This window comes from Diadema antillarum, unplaced genomic scaffold (assembly GCF_040938485.1).
Source record: "Diadema antillarum isolate AM-2024a unplaced genomic scaffold, OU_Dant_1.0 seq00001920_RagTag, whole genome shotgun sequence".
Taxonomy (NCBI): domain Eukaryota; kingdom Metazoa; phylum Echinodermata; class Echinoidea; order Diadematoida; family Diadematidae; genus Diadema; species Diadema antillarum.
Window position 1 is genome coordinate 124,221 of NW_027272583.1, and position 19,552 is coordinate 143,772.

The following is a 19,552-nucleotide window of genomic DNA, read 5'->3' on the forward strand; positions in this document are numbered from 1 at the left end:
CCCCCCCCCCCCCCCATGCCGGGAGAAAGGACAGGAGACTTCGCATCTTCAGCCCAGGGCTGGGTGTATAATAATGTTATCGTACAAAGGAAGTTACGGAGAGTGCATAAATGAGCTAGGTGAATAATACCTTTGTTTTGTTTTTTGTTTTGTTTTTGTTTTGTTTTTGTTTTTTTAAGATTGTAGTGTGTGTTCTTACGCCTTTGGTTTTGTTTTGTCTGGTCTTTGGTAATATTTGGTGTTTCCATTGAAGCCTATTTTTTTTTCTTTTTATTTTTCCCCCTCGTTTTCTGTGTATACGATTCTAGAACTATTGGTGTTAACGTGTATTAGAGACTATAGTCCAAAAAAGGATCAGACGCCTGGTAGTTTTACTATCATTGAATGCTATCAAACTTTTGTTTTGTGATTTCAAAAATGTATTTGTCATATACCCTGTGAAAAAGCACGATGTTCTTCGATCTGATCAATAAAATCCAGAAATACAAAAAAAAAAATAAATAAAATGCATTCCAACTCTGAATAACAAATGGGGACAAGATAACTTGAGTGACTCGCTTGTGTCATTAAGACCATGATCACCCTATAATTTAGATAGGTGTAACCCCAGGATAGGATGGTATTGTAGTATACAGGTGTGGTATGACTGGAGGTTAGAAGGACAATAGGATAGGAATTAGGAGGTTTAGAGTTTGAGGAAAGGTTGGATAGCAAGTGACACTAAGTAGCTCAGTTGCCACTCAGACAGCACCAGATACTGGTTTGCAAAACCCAGCTGCAGCGAGGAGCGCAAGCCGGAGGCTACAGGCAGGTCTGCTGCAACTGATGAGGGGACGATAGAACACTCATGTAATTTTGTATATATCTATCATTAGTTTGTATTTGTGAACTGTGTATAAATGTGTGATAATATTGTATTCATTTTGTTAATATATGTGTAGTATCAATGAACAGGTTGGAAAGGAGTTGAGGTTTGTCTGTATGAACTAGTGCAGATAAAGTTGAGTTGATCGAATTGTGCATAAAATATTTTCCCAAGTTTTCAATCAAGTGGTAAGGTATTCGTAATTACTTTGAATGAATATTAGGATTTGGTAATCAAATTGGGTTAGTTTTACACTGTTGTTGCTTTTCTTTTGAGGAAAGGTCTGGGTTATCAGACACTGTTCATTTTTAGTAATCTGTGTTTTCTTGTTAAAGAAATACAGAGATAACCAGGAAGGTTATAAAGCATAGAGTATTAATACTTATAATTAAGTATGCAGGTTAATGTATGTCAGAGGTCTCTGTATATATGTTTGAGTGGATTCTGGAGATTAGAATACTTTAAGAATAGTTATATTTGTAATTTCAGTCTGCAGAAGATGACAGTGATATTGCGTGATGAAGAATATCAATGGGATGATAAGATTAGGGGAAATAGAATGGTAATATAAATGTACAGGTAATTAGAAATACTAGTGATTATGAGTAAAACTAGTGGAACCCCTCCCCCCCCCCCCCCTCTTTTTTAGGTCATCAGGAAGAGCTGGGCTCCATCTCCTCCTCTGCACCTCTTCCCACACCTTAACCCCTATAATATCTTCCTGAACCCCAAGCCATGGACATGTAGGTACCGAAAGCATGTGATCCATCTACACTCTACACAAGCCGGGTCATATGTACGCAAGCAGAGAAGCAACAGTACACCAGCAGTCAGCCTACAGAAACCGATGGTCAGACCTGTGCTCGTGCCAGTGCTCCTGCATCGCCAAGCCGTACACACTTGTAGGTTATGTACCAATGGACAAGTGTCGCCGCACTACAGACTTTACCGCCGTGATGACCCCCGAGTAGCCGATTGGCAAAGAGATTGGTATCACACTCTAATTACTCTTTGGGGAAAAAAACAGGATCATATTAAATTGGCCATCCATAACCCCCCCCCCCTTGCATTAAAACAGCTCCGTTGAGATCATAATTTTGATATGTTACTACCAGATATTTGAGATATAATTGCAACCTTCTTTCAAAGTACCCTAAACATTTAAACTTGTATCGTGAATTATTTTCACTTGTAAATTGGCGGCATTTTATTTCACGAGGCCGAGTTGGTCCTCGAATAAACTAGAAGCTGAATTATTGTTATTACACTCAACCCTCTACACCATGTGTCATTCTGTTGGAGTAATATTTACATAAGCAGAACTAAATCAGATCAGCAGTAACAGTGACTGAACCTGACAGTCCCCTCCCCAAGAATTATTAAAAGTTATTGCTATGATTATGACCGTCATCAGAGAGATCGGTTAATCTATAGATTGAGGATTGCAGATGTGTATGGTGTATCAGCAATAACCTTACAAATACTGACTGATCTGAAACGTTTGTAGAGGACATCATTATGACTGTAAGATGCTCACCAGGCACACCGCATGCCCGTATGAACGCTGCATCGTTTCAACAGTGAGCCTTGAATACATCACTAAAATGTGCTGCTCCTGAGTGTCTAGTTCGATCAAATGGACACTCTAACCACCTCTCAGAGAACTAGTACACATACTTAAAAGGATAGTACAGTATTGGTGGAGACAAGAATTGGGCTTTTAACTTTTTGAGAGATACCAAGTAAACACCCATGAAATAGTACAGAACATACCATTCTAAGAGGGATTCAAAGTTTATTTGATGAAAATTGGGTTTGGAATGACTGAAACATCCAAAAACAAAGTAAAACAAAGTGATCATAATAAAGTGTGGGTCCCACACTTTATTAGAATCACTCTGTTTTGGATATTTCAGCCATTTCAAAACCAATTTTCATCAAATAAACGTTGAATTCCTCATGAAGTTACATGCTCTTTCATATTTCACATGAGGTTTCTCATTATCTCACCAAAAAATATTAGAAACCTGAAATTAGGTCTCAACCAAAACTATACGATCCCTTTAAGTTGTCGTTTCTTTTTTTTTTTGAAAGCTTGAACAACTTTTTTCGATGTTCTCGTCGCTTAGTGGGACTATGATATTAAAGTATAACGGTGTTTAATATGGTGACGACGCAGTTTATTCTTGTAGAATAGGAAGGATACCTTAGATGCAGACGTGAGAAATTCTGTGAAACAAAGAGAAAATAACAGGGTTTGGGACGAACACCGATCTAGGGCTTTCAATAGGTCAGTCGGTAGAGCACCCCTCTAGTAATCCGGAGGTCTCGGGTTCGAATCCCGATGAAAACCCATTTTATTTGCCCAAAGATTTCGCTATATATATATATATATATATATATATATATATATATATAAATAATCATATATATACGTATATATGTATATATATAAATGTATATATATATATATATATGTGTGTGTGCGTGTATTACATGTATACATCATTTATATAATGTAAATGCTTACGACCTATGAAAATAAAAAAAAATCCTTTAATGTATAAGGTGAATTACGAAAGACAATGCAAGAATAATCACAAAATCAGAAAACATTGCCACATATACGTGTATGATCTAGTGCAATTTCTTTTTATTTTCATTATTGTATTTTCATGAAAAATATACATAGATAGACGCATAATATTTGATCCAGTCAGAGTAGATATAGTACTGATATTAAAGCTTACAAATAGTATATTACAGATGATATACAGATAACACTATGTACCAGATAAATAGCGCGACGCATAAAATACACTTCATATTTTTGATATTGCACACGAAGAGTGTACAATTCGTATACAGTATCATATTGCAAAGTAGTGTTTCATACAGGAGATCAAGAATAGTTCGCATCACCTTCATTTCATTTCATTTCATTTCGGGAAAAGTCCACAATTACACCAGAGAAAACCAGACTAGTAGAGAGGAATAGAAGCGTTTGTTTGCAAAAACCGATAAGTCCATATTTGTCAAATGGAGATATTTGTGATTTAAGGTCAAGAAAAATAAAGAGAATAATAAGAAAATTTTTGCTTCTTTTGACCATAACTTCAAAAATATACCTTTATATGCAGTGACCAATATATCATTTAAAAGGTATTATTTTGTACTTTATGACAGAGACCGTACTTCAAAATCTTCAAAAATGGACTTATCGGTTTTTGCAAATAAACTCTTGTCTCTCCTCAAATACTGCCCTCTTTGACAGCTTCTTTTAATGAAGACAAAATGAGATGTAAATGACTTGAGACGGGGGGAAAAGTATATATATATATATATATATATATATATATACATTCTATTCTTGTCGTCATATCACCAACCAAATATCTTCCAAAACATTGTACAAAAAGTGACATTTTCATGTACTTTTGGCACTTTGTGTTTGTCCTTTCAACAACCAATACATTTTAGTTCCAAATCATAACGGATAATAAGAATAGCTGTGTGAATGTCAATTCCATCCCTTCTTCTCAAGTCGGACCAAGGGCCAGCCCTGCAGTATGATTCTCTAGGAAAGAGCTTATCCTAATACGACTGATTGGCCTATATATGAGTATAGCCTAGAGTTATAACTATTTTTTTGCCACTGTAATTAAGACCTGCGATTTTTGATAACAGTCATTATTTGCAAGAGAGCTTACAGTTGCAGCAAGAGCCCTTATTTATTGCTCTCTTTATGCCCCCCCCCCCCAAAAAAAAGAAAGACTCAGGAGTTGATAATATCATAAACAAAAAGCAGGGGGGAGGGGGACTGTTGGCAATAGTCTGACCTGCATTGATCACATCAATTTGATATTTGTGGGCATATATCATAACTTCATCTCTTTTGGTTCATCTGCCTCATCTGACCTCAAATTCGCCCAGTCGTTGAAAAACAACAACAACAACAACAACATATACAAGGTTTTGTTTTTGTTTTGTTGTTGTTGCTGCTGTTGTTGTCGTCGTCGTCATCGTTGTTGTTGTTGTTGTTGTTGCTGTTGTTCATGTGCGTAGAACGCACCTGTGGTGGTGCTTGTTGGGGGAAACAACTCTTTTGCTATATGTATAGCCAGCCTGACACTAACTTTGCTCGATCGTTAGGTGGCCGTCTAAATCGACTAGCCTGACAAGTCTATTCGATATTCTCGTAATCATCGTCTAAGAATTTAGCCAGTTGCTGCTGTTTTAGGGCGGCGGGGTCACTCTGAGATTTCTTCCCAAGTCCTTCCCCGGCCCGGTCGTTGCTCGCGCTCTTCGATTTCAAGCTCTGCCGTCGGTCTTTCGGCGTAATCGGTCGCTCGAAGCTCTCGTAGGCGTTAGAGTCCGTATCGCTGGCATCGTCGTCATCAAAGCCGTCGATTTCTTGGAAGACCACGGCGGGATACTCGTAGCTGGCGTCTCGGACGATGTCGGGGACGAGAGTGTAGTACTTCGGATCGCGAACCATGACGAAACCCTCCGGACCCTGATCGACAGCTGCTGCTGGAGGCGCTGTCTCACGTTGAGCCGCAGAGGGCAGCTGCCAATTGTGTCGCGGTGACATGGGTCTCGGAGCGAAAGGGGATGCAGGTTTGGGCCCAACGGCTGGAGGGTTTTCATAATCTGAGAGATCGCGATGGGCTTGCTTGACTTGCGGACTCTCTGGCTCCAAAAGGTCGTAGTTGTCCTGGTCCTTTGGTGTTTGCAACTCATTGTAAACGTGATATTTTGCACTGTCTTGTTTTTGAATAGTCGTGTGCAAATTTGTGGATTGCAAGAGATCATAGTTGTCTTGGTCGCGCTGTCGATGTTCGAGGGCTTTGTAAACATGTTCTCCAGTCTCAGACTGGTTGATGTCATGTGATGTTGACGTCGATGACACGTGATCAAGGAGATCATACCAATCGCCTCGACCCTTTGTTTCTAGCTCTTTGTAGACATGCTGTTCAGTTTCTGCTTGTTGATGGCCACCCGCTGCTCGTTTCGGACTATCCTGTAGCATCAAATCTGGTCCGCTGCTCGATTTGTTCAGCTCTTCATATCTGTTAGCATTGGGGTCAGTCTGCTGGGGAACGTTCTGTAGAGGTTGGTCGTACTTCACGCTACTCTTCCTTCGCGAGGAGACTTCGTCGAAGATTACTGTTTCCATGGAGGGGAAAATGGCGTTGTCCATACCAACGTTGCCGATGAGATCTGTGATGTGGTAGGGTCCCTCCATTCGAATGCTCACACAACTCTCCGTGCTGTTCCTGGAAGGCAGGGAGTTGCTCCTCACTAGAGCTTTGGTCCGCCCTATGACACCAAGCTTGGGTGCCTTGGGATTAGATTGTTGCGTCTGCAGGGTGGCAAAGTGGTAGACGTTCTCATCCGTTGGGGACGTGCTCTCTGGAATCTCAGAGTACTCGAAGCTCCTGTCGCGGCTGCTCCGGACCCTCTTGAAGGAGGCCAGGGTAATGCTGCGTCTCTTGCCCTTAGAGGGCATCCCATACGACCCATCCAATCGCTTCTCGAAGGTGTCGTCTGCAACCCTTCTTACCGACAGAATGTCCATCTGGTAGGACGAGCCCTTGCCGATGGTCGACAGCGTTGTGGACTCCGTTGCTATGGTTTTGCTGCCGTCGAGTCCGTTGTTGATGCCGACGATGGTGGTTAGGAAGTCGTAGCCGGTGTTGGAGACCTGGAGACCACCGTTGCTGCTTGTGATATGATCTTCCTCGGCCCGTCTACAACGAAATTTAGAAATAAAAACATGCCAACCATGATATACCACGTCAAGACTCTACTTACACTTTTCAGGTTCAATGAAATTTATTTCCCTAGCAAACGATAATACATACATACAAAAAACAACAACCAACATTGCAATGATGTAAGATTTTCGATTCTACTGTACGCCAGAGGAACCATACTAAAAACGTGAAATTCTATACAATTATTTATGATTTTTTTCGTCATGATGATCAGCAAATATGTTGTTCCCATGACTAATCGTGTCAGATGGTGGTAAGATGAATTATTTCAACTTCCTGCTCCATAAAGCAACGACAAGAGTGAAGATGTGAGCACAAAATGTATGCAAAATTCGATGTGACAAAAGAAAAGCGAATTTGTAGCCTACTGTCAAAGCCAGGGTCAGTCTGTCACAATCCTCGCAATCGACTTGATGGGTTAAAGAGAGAAAGAAATATTAACAGGGGCTGCTTTTTTTCTTTTCTTTTCTTTTCTTAATGTCTCACCTTTTCTTCCTCCAGAAGCAGCAGTGGATGGCAATACTGAACGTCAGGATGAGCGCGGCGCCCAGGAGACAACCAGCTGCGAGAATGAGCACTCGACCTTCTGGAGAAATAAGATATCACAGTGCATTGAAGAACTGAGAAATATCATAATACATACATATATATCAATATAAATACAGGTGATGATAGAAAGTTAGATTAATAGATAGAAATCTAGATAGATAGATAGATAGATAGATAGATAGAGGTCAAGAGATAGATAGATAGATATATAGATAGATAGATAGATAGATAGAGGTAAAGAGATAGATAGATAGATAAATAGATAGGTAGATAGGTAAATAGATATATAGATGGATAGATAGATAGGTAGATAGATAGATAGATGGATAGATAGATAGATAGATAGATAGCCACAAGAAGAGAGGTATGACAAACATCGACCTCAGAAGTGAAGCGTGAAAAATCACATTTTTTTCTTAACAAGTATATTAGAGAAGGATGGATAAGTTAAGAATGATTGACATATACTAGCTGCATGTCCTCTATCTTTTAAGGGAAATCAACATCAAAAGTGTTCTGTGCTGCATGCCGATACCCACCTATACTCCCTCCTCCATATCCCTCCGTTATCAATGTCGCGATCATGATAACTATAATAACTAATATACTTGTCAACAAAGCATAATTTCTGTAATAATTCTAGTTATCAAGATAATGGTTACACGATAATATGATATAGTTATGAATATAAAGTTATTGATTCAATTATCAGTGAAAATATAGAGAATAATCTTTTATTCTCACCTCCAATGCCAGTCGAATCGCTAAGAGCACTTTCTGTCGTGGTGTTGTCGGTGTGTCGAGATGTATCAGGTGACGTGGAAGAACGTGAGATGGGAGATCGTGTCGCTATTTCGAGAGTTGGTGACGGATCCATGCCTGTCACTGATGGTATGATGACATAGAAAATCATTATTAGCCATAACAAAATGAAAACGTTTATCTTTTATTTATTTATCTATTTATTTATTCATTCATTTATTTATTTATCTATTTATTTGTTTGTTTATTTATTTATTTATTTATTTATTTATTTATTTATTTATTTATTTATTTATTTATTTATCTATCTATCTATTGTTGCCTATTGAATTAATTTGACGTTTGTCATTTCCAAAAAGGGTTATTTACGCCAAGTCATCCTCCGCAACTCCAGGCTCTTCCAAATCAGTATCCGTCAATAATAATCTAGCTGTAGTCGAAATTGGAAAAAGTTGTCCTAAAGATTCAAAGGCACACATTAAGTCGGTTGAGGATGATAAGGGGGTTCAGTTGCCACTAAGCCAGAGAGTTCGAGGCACCTTAACGCCCTTCACATTCTCATTGTTATTTGTACTGTTTAGACTTTTGTTCTTAACCTTTTTGTGTGCGTGTGTGTTCTTTTCACTTGTGGGGGACATATATTTGCCTCTTTTGTGATGTCCCGTCTTACAAACTGCATCATCTCTTTTGTGTGGTTAGCTTTTTCTTTTGTTCCTGTTATTACTTTCCATCTTTTTGGTCTTGCCAAATTGTCAATGCCAACGTAAGAACTCTCCTTCACCATCTTAGAATGGGATAACGTTAATTCATCTAAAACGGCAGCAGTTTATCACGAATGCTTTGCTCTCACCTTCTGTTCGTTGATTGGGAATTTCTATGATTTTGACGTCATCGATGGCGACACCTGAGCCAGGCCGTTGATGAAGGGCTTCGAATGTGATCTACAAAGGTAAAAAAGTTGGAATTATGTAATAAGTATACTTCCCTGAAATAACTAACATGCCGTCACATTATTTTGTATGTGTCTGTTTGCTGCCCTCAATGTTTGCTAGCCCTATCTTTTTAAACGTCTCATTAGATTATGTAGGCCTATTTATGGGGGAAAATTACACTGCCCTAAGCAGATTGTTCCTGAAAAAATTTCGGCATAATAATATGCCCTAGAATAGCGAGAAAAGTATGCAAAATATGAGAAATCAGACTTATGAAATACTATAATTGTTCCGTCTTCTTGGCATAGATCGCAAACAAACGCCATTAGGAAGTTTATGCTGCCAGTACAATGTATAATTGTTCTTAATATACCTGTACTTATAGAATAACGATTAAACCTTCATGATTACTATATAAGTAGCTCACACATTGCTAATTTCTTCAACATGGGCTACAGTATACAGCATTAGTGTTCACTTCGGGATTTGTGAACTTTCATATAACAAACTTCAAAGCCAAAAAGTCAACGTAGATTGACCTCTCTTTTCCCCTGCTACCGGATACCCCCTTTATCAGACCTATCTGTTGATTTCCGACCAGATCTTTCCTGCAATGGTCCAGTCACGACAACCATACTTTACCATAAGCACAGAAACTGGCACATTTACATACAGATGATTATTACACATGTGTGGAATGCAACGTTGTCACTGGACGACTGTACACTTAAAGAATGTGTAGCTTTCATCTTTTTCCCTATGTCGCGTGTCAAGCATGAACTAGCTCTAAAATGAACGGGAGACGTCGAAAATTGACGATCTAATTCTGTTATGTGAAGGCCTATGCAATCACTATGCATAGCTTATGTCTGGTAGAAAGTATTTACATACGCACTTCAGATGAATTGGTCAATGATGCGTTGCTTGGTTTGATTTTATATTACATATACAGAGCTATGCCTACCAGCGCTGGCTACTAGCGGTATCTTTGACTCCAATCAAACGGCTATAGCGATTTAAGAATAGTGTGGACTATATATATATTCGCTATTATAATTATGAGTGTATAGAGTTGATATGTCATGGCCTTTATAAAAAGTTATGGAACAGACTTTTAGACAAAACAATATTTATGAAACTATTTTTTTTTTCGCTTCACGAGAATTCTAACAGTTGATATTCTGCTAGTGACTAAATGATCGGTGTTTTCTTTGCAGACTCTTTTGTAATTTTCAATGGCTTTGCCGGAGACTTGAATTGGACGCAACGACGACCAGATATCGGATGGCTTGTATAATAGTTGGGGACACCATTGCAAGGAGAAAAGAGAGGTAGAGCTAGGCTTGGTGTAGACGAGTGTGCATGTCGATGCTTGAAACGGTAGAGGGCGGGTATGGGGAGAAATTGTGCATATAACCACAGACTCTTCAATATCTTACCAGTCCTGGTTCACTGCACGTGAAATCAAAAGCCGCAACCTGCCACCCGGTGGTGAAATCCTGCCTCCGCCACATCATTTCTTCATCACACCCCTTCACAGTCAAGGTCGGGTAGGTGTCCTGGTTTCCTTCCGGGTCGTCTGTTATCCACAGGAAGTAGTAAAAGGTCACGTGACCCCGACCGGTGCTGAAGTTCATGCTGGGCGAGACGATGACGGTGGTGAAGTTATTGAAATCAGCCACGCTGGTGCTTTCCAGCGATTTCGTGCTGGCGAGCCAATCTGAGAACAAGATATAGAAATAATGTTATTTTAGAAAGTAGATCAACGAGGATGTGCTTTTTCCGTGATCCGCGCAATAAGTTACAATGTGGTATTATAGACGCTAAGCGAAGTATTTTTTTCTCTATGTCATGATAATATCATAAATGTGATAATGCCAAACAGTTATGTCACAAATGACATGACGTACTGTAAACAACGATATCATTGGGTTTTCCAGCCATTAACTTTGTATACTGCACAAGACAAAACAGAACAAAACGTTTAATCTGACTATTAAGAAGACACTTAAGTGCCTCGGAGTACTACCGGTAGTATGATATGTTTTCTAAATATTCATTCAGTATGTTCTGTGCTAGATCACTGATTCCACATGAGACGATTATGGAGTTGGCAAAATAAATCGATATCAAATCTTCCATCACAGTACAACGTGATTATAGACACAAACGAATGTTTTATAAAGACACAGCAATTTGTGTTTATATTATATTTCGATGTATGTAGAATATCATGCAAAATGATTTTCATGTTCTGTTTTGTAGACTGATATTCTTTGTTGAAAATGACAAATGAATGAAATGGATTTTGTTATGTCATTGTCAGGACTATATTTGGATTAACTGTCGTTAAATTTGAACCCTCTTTCTTAAAAAAAAATGTGAGTGCTTTTATGTACACATAAAACATTGGTGTCGTGCCACCAAATTTATCTTCTCGTGGCCCGATCCGGTAACTATATAAGATTGTAAATGGATTGTTACGTTTGCTTGTATTTTGGGCCATTATATCTTTTTCGGACCACCAAAATTTCACATTTAAAGATTTCAGTTGCCCGAACGGGCCACCAAAAAAAAAAAAAAAAATAGTGTCGAGTCTTGATAGAAAATAATGTACGCGAACACAAGTATATTCGTGACACTTACATCGATGGTCACGGTCACACCTGATATATACGCAGAAAATAGAAAGCAAGTGTTATAGTCTTTTCAAGGTAACCACCATCATGGCCACGTTCACATGTTAAGTCGATCTAACCCCGAACGCACAATTTCCTGTCATTTCTTTTGGCCCGAATCCCTTGGATTTATCAGAGTGTCTCGCTTGTCTACATAATTTCCGCGTTTTGTCTGTCTGCCCCCCCCACCTCTCTTTCAATCTATCTATCTCTCCCTCACTGTGTCTTTCGTTTTTTTTCTTTCGGTCTATCTATCTATCTATCTATCTATCTATCTATCTATCTATCTATCTATCTCTATTTCCATCTTTAAGTCTTCTTCTGTAGCAGAACGTAGAAATATCGCAAGTTATTGGATAGACTTCTTGATCAATTTACTTTACGACTGTTCCCTTGTAATGAGAATAAATCCCTGCGTTGACAGCGTGATATGTACACTTCAAATATATCCTGTATATGTGGTGAACATATTGACGCTTATCTCTGCTGAGCCTAAAATTTGGCGTTAGTTAGGGACGGCGGTGATAATATTTGATGAACTTGAGCATTGCAATTTCTGGTTATTTTTCAATCTGTTCCTTACAAAAAAAAAAGGAATAATGATAGGATGTGAATTAGGGAAGCAAAATTAAAACTACGTGAAAGAACCAAATCACATGCAGAGAACATTAACTTCATACTTCTCAACTAAAATCACTTGATATCAACCGCCAGTTCTGCATGATGTGGTTGCATAAAAAATAATACAACTACATTGTGTCAATGAAGAACGCTATTCTTAGTTTTTCGTTTTGGTACTGCTTGTGCAGTGAAATTCATTATAACGTATTCAATAAAGGCTTCAAAAGGGCCGGGATATATATACCCATGTTTTTCTTATTTCCGCAAACCAGTGATCACAATAAAAAGAGTGCAATTGGTTTCTTCTGCGGCATATAAAATACTTAGATGACACACATTATGTTTTTTTTTAGTCACCTCGACAATGCTCTCAGAGGCGATACACTTGATTGGGCTAGCTGAACTACAATCTGACAGAACAACCAACAGGAAAAAAAAGGATGTGGTTAACAACGCGAATACCAATAACACCGCATTGAGACAAGGTGCACCGTGAAATTCCCTACTGATTTTTTAGACGTTATTCTTTCCCTAAAAGCCATCTTGGCACAAACACTCGAATAGACAAACAGGATATACTTTGAAAGAAATTTGACAGCATGAAGAACGACATTACTCTTAATTGTGATACAAAAGTTTCTAATTTTGATTCTTTTTGAAAACCCTGTCCTTGGCAAGCAGCGTTTAAAGGGTCTTAAAAAATATTTCGAGTCAATAGAATGTATGGATTATATAAATACGTATGAAATAAAGAAATAAAATTAATATGGTTTACATGATATAGACTTAAATGTCGTCTGCTTCGCATTGTGATATTGAGATCAACGAACAATCATTCAGCTGTAATGCAGGTGTAATTATGTAGTCATACTCTTGATATGACCTGTTTGTTTCTTTCCTATACAATTCAGATTAAATTACATGAAAGCACCAATGTTCAATTCTTACCTAGATTAGATTCGGGGGTGTGGTCGGATCGTGGTGCGTTTCTCCCCAGCTTGCCCCCCATGCTGAGGGTCCACAGCTCCAAGTGGTGTACGCCGTTAAGGTCAGGCACGATCTCGAAGCCGCAGTTCTCCGTATTCTCGAAACTGCAAGAGGCGAGGGCTGTGTAAGAAACAGGGAAATATTCATGTTTGAATTTGTATGATATAAATTAAAATCTTTCAAGTAGATGATATCGAGTGTCTCGTTACAAGATATTTGCAGAACTATCTTTGCTTGTTATTTTGTTCGGAGGGTTTAGTCGGCTTGGAGAGCGTTGTTCTAGATATGTCTAGTCCCAGATTGGTCTCTGAACATGATGATCACTATTGCAAGTGACGCTCTCATGGCGCTATTTTGCTGACCCTGCTTTGTTGTAGGGTGGACGAGAGTTGACAAATTAATAGTAATGATGACAGCGATTGTAAAAAATAATGATGATAATAATAATGATACAGGATGGCCATCCAAAAGATGGAAACAAAGCACACGACATAATTATTATCAAATGTAACAACATCAGCAACAACAAAACAAGAATGAAATGATTTGTTGATCCTATAATGGAACAGTCTCTTGCAGTCGGTGGTGTCATTTTCTTATTTGATCCTCTAGCTATCTAAAAACAAAACAAAACACAACAACGATAATGATAACGACAGCAAAACTCGGAGAAAAGAGAAAAAACACACACACACACGCACACACACACACACACAAAGGAATTTTCAGAAATTTTATGAAAATTTCCATCAATTGTTTCGAACAGAGGTTGAGACCCACATATCCCTCTGTGGACAGTTTGTTCTCTCTGAATATAAAGAGGAAAAAACTATCACGGTGGATTTTGTTATTAGACAAAATATTTAGATTCCCCTAATTAACTATTTCTGCTACTCGTGGACTCTTTTTTTTTTTTTTTGAGGAGTTTTTTTTTTCCTCTCTCTCTTTCTAGTCGATTTAATCCCCCGCCACAGCCGGCAGTTTCTAATTTGTAGTTTGGATTATCCACCGTTAGTCTTTCCTTCATCTAGGCGCTCATTTTCTCGTGCAGACAAATTAAGATGGAGTGGAATATGGAAAAAGAGGAGTTAGTATAATAATGCGGCGCACATGCTTGTAGAAGCCTCCGCGCGCTTTCAGCGGTGACAGACGGACTCAGGAGGGATAGACTTCGGGGGAGATAAGCGGGTTGTTCGCAGAGACGGGCCGGCACGGGCGTCGCTTCGGATTGGGAAGATCCTTCCTTTATTGGGGGGATGCTAATAAAAGAACATCCCATGGTCGCTTGAAAGAAGGCTGTGGTAGTATGAAATAGACTTATGATAATTATATTTACGCACACAGACCTGTAAGAACTTGTAACTGTATACGTATCTACATAAAACAATAGATAATGGTCTTGTGTTATGCGTATATTGATGGTGTAGTATCGTATATGAAATAAAAATGTATACACAAAGAGGCACACAGACCCTGCATGCTCCTAACCCTAACCCTAATCCTAATCCTGAACCTAATCCTAACCTTAACCCAAACTCTAACCCTAAGCCTAACCCTAACTCTAATCTTTACTCTAATTATATATTACTAACCAGTATCTAGCTGAGGGTAATCCCTGATACGACCCTGTCATTATATTCTTCTCATCTTCATCGGCGTTCAAAACTGTGGGTCAACCCCGGCTTTCCGATTGGTACGCGTCAAAGCAGGCCAATGTATGATGCATTAAAACCCTGCTGTGTTATTCGCTTTGATAAACTTTAATGGAATGCGATGATTTTTTAGTCCCCCAAATATTACATTTGCACCAAATTATTCCAACAAGAGAGTCCCTTAACACGGTAAATTATTGCAAAATAGATTGAAGTATAGGGATAAAATGGAATGTCTATAATCATAATTGTGAAGTGTATAATGATCTGGTCTGGCCAATACTGTTGTCATATACAGCTTACGTGCAAAACTGCAAAGCTCAGGCCTATTAAATACGTCACAAAACCTTCATGACATCACGGCTCTACCAATGCCCCATGACGTGACCTTGCATTTCCTCACGGACGTCACTTGTCACTGCTTGTCGGAAAGATGAACCTTCTTGAAACAATAGATGATGTGTTCTTATATAGCCTTTGTGCATTTCAATATACACCTGTACATAATGTTGTTGTTTTTATTGAATATAGCACGTGCACAGGGTTCGTGTGATCGATGTGCTCAAGCTCCTCTAGAAACTGATGACAAAAGCGCTAAGACGTATTGCTATGTCACCTTTTGTTGGTCATTTCGACATTCTGGCTCATTTCTGAAAACGCTAAAACATTTATCATCCTTTTATTCAATAGCAATTTGGGATTACCTTGATAATCTTGAGTCGGTATCAAAAAATAATGTGTACAAACCCGAGGGCACTCATGGAACAAAGCCCATCAGCACTCTTTTCCGCGTACCTAGTAACAGGAAACTAACTCCAATCATTATGCTTAAAGGCACTATTTCCAGTTTGAAGAAAACAATGCAAACTGCATGATCCGACATGCCATCAGAATCTCTGGTATATTGCGTGAAAATGAAGCTCTGTTTAAAAAAAAAATGAAAAAACGGGAATATATCCAGGATTTGCCAACTTCAAATTTACCCACACAGACGGCAGTGTCACAACCAACTGTTAAGTCGACGGTTGATAATCATCGTAATTTTTGGTCGGATATAATTATCTTGAGTAATCGCATAAAAGAGAGACGAAAAACATTTTCTTTTTGTGCGCTTGAGAGTTTTTTTTTTTCATTCCTCCAATCAGCAGAGCGAAGTTCTGTAAGCAAAGTTCGACAATGTTATTCAAATTGAGCCACTAAAGTGTCAATCAACAAACAGCGTCTGTAATAATTCAAAGCAACTTATCATGAGGACTACAGGTCAACGTGGAATTCGTATGGTCATGTGACCTCATCACACTTTCATACCAATTTTTGTTGTAAAGGAATATAAATAATGCAATGGGTTGTATACAGCTTCGCAAAAGAAAAAGAAGATTGGAATAACAAATACCAAAAATGGTATTACAAAAAAAATTATAACAAATACTTGAGATCTCGGAAACTGACAGTACACATATTGAATAAACTATAATCATTGCATTTATGATCATCATTATGCAGTGACAAGTGCAATGAATAGATACCCTATATGGTATATCCGCAAAGACATAATGTGTCAATCTGCGCTGGTGTATCATAAGTCTATATTATGTTAACCTGAGTCGAGCAGCATCGACAGTATTTTGAATGGAACAGCTGAGTGCAAACGCAAGACAATAATGCAATAAAGAACGTGATTCTTATATAAAACAGAACAAAGCTGTTATTCATGCGGAAACACACTCTGTGCAGGTCATGTATTCCAAATCATCTGTGCAGGCGTTCTGCGCTTTTTCAGAATCTATAGAATGATAGTTTATGGTTCCATCAGAAATAGACAAGCAAAACAAAGTGACTCTGCTATTTCAACATCAAGCTGTATGATGATTTTTACGACTAAGTTCACTGACGTCATCACAAAGACAATGTTTCTTGATTGAATAATTGTATCCTAGACGTTATCGGCAGTTGGTCTTTAAGCCTTTTGCTTAGTTTTGTTTTACCTTACTTTCTGCGAGCCTGGTAGCTACAGAGATTGGTAATATCCGTAGACTCTGTCGATTGGTTCAGGAACCCAAGCTTTAAAATATCCGATCCCATCGGAAATGCTGTTGATCAGATAATGTTAACCTTGGTCGGTTCGTTTGCTTTTTGTTTTTAATCAATTCTATTTGCATGCTATATAGGCATGAAGTTCTAGAGACCACAATAGACATGGAAAATGGTATTGGTTATCTATCAATCTCTTTCCTTATTATTCATTTATATGATCTGATGTTTGTCTATTCAAACACGGATGAAATCTCTCACAACCTATCTACAGTTCGTATTGCTTGAAAGATGAATAGTTCTTCCTGTTCCTATCGGTAAGCTTCGCTTTGGAGAAACATAACGTCTATGTGCATGAATAGTGTAACTTTGCCAATGAGCATGATGAGTTCAAATTAGAAAATGTCAAACTTGCTGAAGGTAATAGAATGACGCATGTTTTCTTTCTTATCTTTTGCGTTTTGTTATATCTCTAGGGTGCTCACGGATGTTATTTCGAGCAACAGCTAACTTCAGGACAACCATAAACATCGAAAAAAATCTTTTGCCTTTACTTGTTAGTTTTTTTTTTGTCTTGCCATATTTGTTATCATTTCAGTATGGAAGAAAAGAAAAGGTCCGAATATTCACCTCTCCCCAACCTCCTTTCTCCCCAATAAGGGGGAGCAAAGGTCCCTTGGACCTACATTGAGAGGTCCAATACCACACAGCATCCGGCGTTTAGCTCGTCAGGCGTCACCGTTTATTGTGGGTGATGAAAGCGGATCTGCTCGAGTTATACAGGTCTGCCGCGCAGCTTTGGACTTCTAGTCCTATGAGATAGGCTTGAAACAAACAAGCCAAGGGAATTCGATATTATGTCTTCTTCCGGAGAAAGGAGAAATTGAAGTTTTCATCACGGACAGCGACGTGCACTTGGAACACAAAAGGAAACATTATTAACGACGATGCCTATTGCCGTATTGGGTTAAGCTGGTAACATACATTAGGAAGTTCACGTAAACAACAACGCGGGTGGTGATGAGAATCGGTGAATCTAACAGTTCAATTCCAAGGGTCAAACCACTTCCTTCGTATAATGGCGACAAAGTGCTCAACTCATTGTTCAAAGAAAGAAACAATACAACACAATGGAAGTTATTGAATGTTTGAGGAATTTATAATGAAGAACGAATACGGACGATCTAACTGGAGGAAATGGGCTCAATCTTCAAAATATTGAGATTTACCAACGCTGAAATGTGATGAAACCACGCATGGAATCATATGACATTGTCAGGCGTTAACATCAAACGAAATAACCGAAGTAGATTATGTTGCATGTCAAATTAAACCGGATTGTCTTATCGATGTACTTACTTCTGTTTGCCTGCTGGCATGTACTGGAGCGAACGGCTGAGAGTATACAGCAGACGATGAGATACCACACGGACATCATCATCTTCGTTTGTGTATAGTTTCCACTGGGTGCACAAGTAGATGGTCCTCCGACAAGAGTGGTCCGTTTTGTTTCCTTCTCTACCAATTTTCCAAAGCTCACGAGAGGAGTGAGTATAGCCTACATACACCTGTAAATGATAAAATCATGTATAATGCCAGTGGTAGAACCAACCGGTTCGATGAACCCCGAAGATATGGACGATGCTACTTCAATTGCCGATATTTCATACGTGGTCCATGGTAATATCAAACAGGAAAGCACACACAGCGATGAAACTCGGTGGAAGGTATCCTCTCTCTAGATGGTGACGACGGTAAAAGGCATCAATGACAGTCTACGACATTTCGCTGGACTTGCGAAGTTTTAATTGATTATGCTTTTTCCTGAGCGCTTTTCTTCCTTTTGGTGCAGCGATGATAAAAAAACCTCGGTTGTAACTAAGCAAGCTACAGGTGAACAACTGTGCAACAATGTGTCAAGTTAGAGGGCACAAAGGTGTTTAGTCACTCAGGTGGTGATACAATCGTACAAATATCAGCTTAGTTTCGGTCGGGCTACCTTTTTATACCATTCTATGACTACTCTGGAACTTCTAAACCGTATTGTTGCGGTTCCGCGGTATGCGTGTGGTTCTGATGGTTCATTGAGTGCGTGCGCGCAATGCGAATGGACAATGTGCACACAGCGCTGACGAAGGCTATTCTTTCTTCCAGTCGTTGCGACTTCACAAAAACAAAAAATGAATAAAACGACCACGGTTTTTAGTAGTGGTACGAACGAACACCTGTTTTGCAACGGTGTCACTGTCAACGTTGGTATGAAATGGTTGTTTTGTTAAGTCACATTACTGCCACATTACAAAATGCAAACGAGCTATTAAAACCAATTTCAAACTGTATATACACTATGTGAAATCCAGCGCAAAGAGTTTACGGTATTAAAACAGATCTATTGACGTTATTAATACAGGTGATTCATACCACACTTCCGTGGCACAGTCCTAAACTTGCTATAAGCACTTCTGTTTTGACATTGCGTAATACGAGAAGACATGGTTTTGAATATTTAACAACAACTTCCCTATTGGCTTCAGCACAGAGGATAAGCAGTCTAGATAGAGGAGTATAATACGAAAATATTGCCAACGATTTCACTGGACCACTTTAATTGTTCGTCTTCAAGTAATATTGTCATATATCGTCACTGGCGTTCAGTCGACACGTCCCCAATGACATTAAAATAATGGAACGCCAA

General features: G+C 38.8%; 1 protein-coding gene across 1 annotated transcript; it reads right to left on the reverse strand.

Moving 5' to 3' along the window:
- Positions 1 to 5,048: 5,048 nt before the first annotated feature.
- LOC139713172 (uncharacterized) lies at positions 5,049 to 18,298 on the reverse strand. Its single transcript, XM_071624920.1, has 7 exons — positions 18,217 to 18,298; positions 13,136 to 13,294; positions 10,328 to 10,608; positions 8,807 to 8,897; positions 7,939 to 8,079; positions 7,132 to 7,231; positions 5,049 to 6,618 (listed from the first exon to the last, which is right to left on the reverse strand). Exons 1-7 carry the CDS (start codon positions 18,296 to 18,298, stop codon positions 5,049 to 5,051), a joined length of 2,424 nt encoding a protein of 807 aa, XP_071481021.1.
- Positions 18,299 to 19,552: the final 1,254 nt, after the last annotated feature.

What these genes read in the sequence shown, in the direction of transcription:
- LOC139713172 (XM_071624920.1), bottom strand. Translation starts at nt 18,298, where the DNA reads ATGATGATGTCCGTGTGGTATCTCATCGTCTGCTGTATACTCTCAGCC. An exon ending in ATGCCAGCAGGCAAACAGAA is followed by an intron (nt 13,295 to 18,216) that starts GTAAGTACATCG and finishes TTTCTTACACAG; the next exon opens with CCCTCGCCTCTTGCAGTTTC. An exon ending in TCCCAATCAACGAACAGAAG is followed by an intron (nt 8,080 to 8,806) that starts GTGAGAGCAAAG and finishes TCATACCATCAG; the next exon opens with TGACAGGCATGGATCCGTCA.